This window comes from Sylvia atricapilla, chromosome 6 (assembly GCF_009819655.1).
Source record: "Sylvia atricapilla isolate bSylAtr1 chromosome 6, bSylAtr1.pri, whole genome shotgun sequence".
Lineage (NCBI taxonomy): Eukaryota > Metazoa > Chordata > Aves > Passeriformes > Sylviidae > Sylvia > Sylvia atricapilla.
Genome location: NC_089145.1, coordinates 2,350,014 through 2,354,088, shown reverse-complemented (window position 1 = coordinate 2,354,088; position 4,075 = coordinate 2,350,014). Strand labels below are relative to the sequence as shown.

The following is a 4,075-nucleotide window of genomic DNA, read 5'->3' as shown; positions in this document are numbered from 1 at the left end:
ATACTCCCTTCCACCATTTGATGGCAGTACAGCAGAAGAAAGACAAGAAGGTTCAATGTTGTCGTCCTTGGTTGAGTTTGATGTATCTTGCCAGGAGCCAATATGGTCCTGTAGGTAAAGAAACGCATCCATAGCCTCCTCCCCAAGCTAATAGTGGAACTGGACCTTTCCACTGACCATTGTGTACATCCTTGTATGTAATTTCTGGGTGAACTCCATCTCCATCAGCGGTCTGACCCAGAAGGATTTATGTGCAGTGAAGTCACCTTTACTGGAGAGATTCAAAAAATTTAAAACATAGGTTGCTTTGTCAAGCTCCTCTTGAGGAGCTATGCCTACTGGATTCCCCTCTTTTGTTTTTGTATCATGTTTTTCAATGTGAAATACACTCTTTTGACTATTGCTTGCCCCTTTTGGGGAATGGGCAATACCTATGATATGTCTGACATCCCAAGCGTGGAAGAATTCTTGTGTTTTATGAGATGTATATGCGGGTCTATTATCTATTTTTATCTGTTGAAGGACATCCAACATGCTGAAAGCACAGAGCCAATGTCAGATGGCATCTCTTGATTTCTCACCTTTGTGTGCTGTTGCTACTATGAATCCTGAGAAGGTATCAGTAGAAACATGGACATCTTTAAAAGTCCCAAAGCTTGATATGTGTATTACATCTGTTTGCCAAATGTCATTAGATTTCAGCTCTCATGGGTTTGTACCTAATGTTTGTGGCAAAAGAAGAGTCTGCTGACATTGTGAGCAAGTATTCACCACATGCCGTATTTGTGGCAAAATTAAATCGAATTATTTTGCCAGTGCTCAGGCATTGTGATGGTAAAAATAATGAGAAAGTTTTGCCTGCCCTAACTTTTGTAGTATAGTGACTGTCATGGTGAGGGCATCTGCCCTTGCATGACCTTCCATTGTAGGTCCAGGCAGAGTGGTGTGTGACCTAAGGTGCAGAATATGATACTCATGAGACCTGTGAAGTAAAAAGTTATACAGAGTGGTTAAAAACACAAAAACCTCTTTGTTAGGGACTTCCTTCAGGAATGAATGCTCAATTCTCTTGACAATTCTGTAACATAAAGAGAATCGCAAACAATGTTAATAAGTTCCTGTGAAAAAAGGCGACATGCTTCTACCACAGCTGCTAGTTTAACTAGCTTGGAAAATCCAGGTTGAAAGATTATCGAATGTTCTGACTGCCCCTTATCATTTCTTCAGAAGGTAACAACTTTATATGTCTTTCCTGATGTGTCAGTGAAAACAGTCTTTGCATTAGGCATAGGAGTTTTCATTTGCCGTCATCGCCATTGAAAGGGGTGTTCTTTGAAGGATTGTAGCAGGGCATGTTAAGGCATCATGTGAAGAAATTGACCATTAAAATCGGCAAGAGCAATTTGAAAGGAGAGTGAATCCCTGAACAAGTTCTAATTCTGCTGCAGTGATAGGGAAACATGTGGCTGCCAGATCGTATCCTGTCAGGCTCTGGCCATTTCCAGCTGCTGGGCTATCACAGCAGCAATTAGCTCTGCTTTGAATTGTTCCAAGCCGATATCAGTGCATGGCTTGATATAATCAGAAAGTTCAACATCAGCACTATTATGAAGGCCCACAGCTTTTTTACAGTCATTGTCAGCATTTTCATAAGCGAAAGATTTTAGGACAGCATGAGCTGCTTCCTGCATATCAATTTGCCATCTAACAGCAGATTGTTATTGATCAATAAAGGTAATATATGGTTCCTGAGGCCCTTGCCTCACAAAACCAGACTCCAACATTTTTGTATCAGGTACCTTTTGTAGTGCATGGCAATAACAGTAGACTGATCCCACACTTGTGGAGGGAGTCTTAACTGAGCCCAAGCAGTAGCATGTGCATCTGTGCCAGAGAGCTGTGATGCAGTGATGTTAATGGGTGGTTGCTGATTACCATTGTTCAATGCCTGAATTTGAGCCAAATCTACAAAGGCCATCCACCAGACAGAGTATTGTCCTCCTGTCAAAATGGTCTTAAAAAGAGATTTCCATTCCACTGGTAACATAGTATGTCCTTCTGCAATTGCATCCAACAAATTCATAGTGAAGGTGGAATGTAAACCATTTTCTTTCACCAATCTCCTCAGTTCCTTTACCTTCTCCTACGACAATTGTTCGTGATGTGGGTTTTGATTACAATAAACAACAGGCATTGCTTGAAAAAATTCAATATCACCCTTCCTCAGTGCTTGCCTCTGGCATCTTTGCATAAACTTTTCTGGCTCAGGTTCTATAGGTGGTATCTTTTCCTCATCATGGTTGCTGGAGAAACGGGATGAGGTATAAGACAATGGTTGAATTTGTGAAATATTTATTGCAGCCTTTTTGTGTGCTGTTTGTAGTATTTCTTCCACGCTAGGAGCACCTGCTGCCATAGCATGTACAGGGCCTAAAGAAGGATATAGGTGTGGTTCTTGTTCAGAATCAATAGGACCGGGATCAAATGGATTCTTTTTCTCTGAATCATTATCCTCAGGTGATGTTTCATTAACAAAAATAACAGAATCTGATGGTGATGCCGGCAGAGCATCCACAGGGACGTGATCTGCTTCTTTAAATTGTTGCAAAGCCAAGTACTTACCACATGGCAAGTAATAATACCATCAGAGTGGACATTGTGATGAGAAACTTGGAGGATCTGTAAACTTTCACTGACATTTTGCCAGTGAGTAAGATCATAGGAACCATCTGATGGATCCTGGGGACAAAATATTTCGATCCATATGGGTAACAGGATGAGGCTTTGCAGTTGGAGTTTATAACTCGGTTCCCTGGGGATGCACAACAGACAGTCTCTACGCAGTTTTTGGAATTTCATTGTGCCTTGGCCTATACTAGGCCTATAGCCCAACTATTCACAAAAGGCTAACCTGTTCTATAGCCAGCAATGAAAGGAGCTCCATCGTGATCAGCTGAACACACACACCCTTGGTTCAGTCGGGGTATGCCATGGGACTGGATCATGTCAGTAGTACCAAAATCCCTGTAGAATCGGGAGCCATTTGTAGCGTATGAAAATGAGACTCACAAGCTGAGAGCAAAATGAACCTGTTTACTGCAGAGTTAAGACAGTACTTACACACTTAGTGTGAGAGTCTTTGTTCAGTCCGTGCAATCTGGTTGTAAGCCTATAATAAATCCGTCAGCCTGACAGTTTGTTTGTTTCCTCAAGGTTTGCAAGCTTTGAAGAAACAGGATGTCTTTCCTGTTCTCAGAAAGTATATAATCTCCTTTCTCTCGTGCTTCCCAGGACTTTCCTGCAGTGTTTCCTTTGCTGTTTCCTTTCAGTAGGTCATCTAGCCATGAGCAGGGACATCTTCAACTAGATAAGAGCCTCATCCAACCTGGCCTTGACATCCAGAAGAAACAACTATGTCCATAAGCTAAGATAACACTAGGGACAGTGTCTGTCCAAGAAATTAAACTACATAAGGTGAGACGCTTGTAACATTTGAAAAAAAAATATTTTATCCCATATGGTCCTCTTATACCTTGGTACTTACAACCTAAATGTTTACATGAAAATGCAAGTTCCAAGAACATAACACAAGCTGTGTTCCTACAAAGACTTGTTCTATATTGTGTTAAGAAATACCTATCAGCTCTCAAAAAGCACAAAAATTTATGTCACACAAAATAAAGTGACTTATACGCAGCCAGAGAAATGTCAAGTTAGGAAAAAGGGAGGGATTCTTAACTTGTGCTGTGTCGACTCCTTGCCCTGAGCAGGACTTTCAAATTTTTCTATCCACAAACCTATGCAAGGCTGAGTGAAGGAGATAACCCTCACTCAGTAAATTAGGAGTTTGTATCAATATCAAAGGAGATAAGAACAATAGTTTGTCCTAATTTGGTAGTCTGGGAAAAGGAACAGTCTTTCAGCACCAAAACCAGTAAGTTTTGGTGGCAGTGTGCAAACATGCAGAGCTATGGGAATGCAAGTTTTTTATTCCTGTAATAGAAAATACAACTGTCTGTTTAAAAACACTGGGGGAAACTGATGCACATGGGTGAAATCTGGGGAAATATTTCAC

General features: G+C 41.0%; 1 protein-coding gene across 1 annotated transcript in view; it reads right to left on the bottom strand.

Annotated features, from left to right (window-relative positions):
- Positions 1-1,484: 1,484 nt before the first annotated feature.
- Positions 1,485-4,075, bottom strand: part of LOC136362034 (sodium-coupled monocarboxylate transporter 2-like) — a 12,822-nt gene continuing 10,231 nt past the window's right edge. The window contains 3 exon segments of the mRNA XM_066320291.1: positions 1,485-1,704; positions 1,800-2,143; positions 2,623-2,739. Of these exon segments, the coding sequence (XP_066176388.1) occupies positions 1,485-1,704; positions 1,800-2,143; positions 2,623-2,739 (681 nt within the window).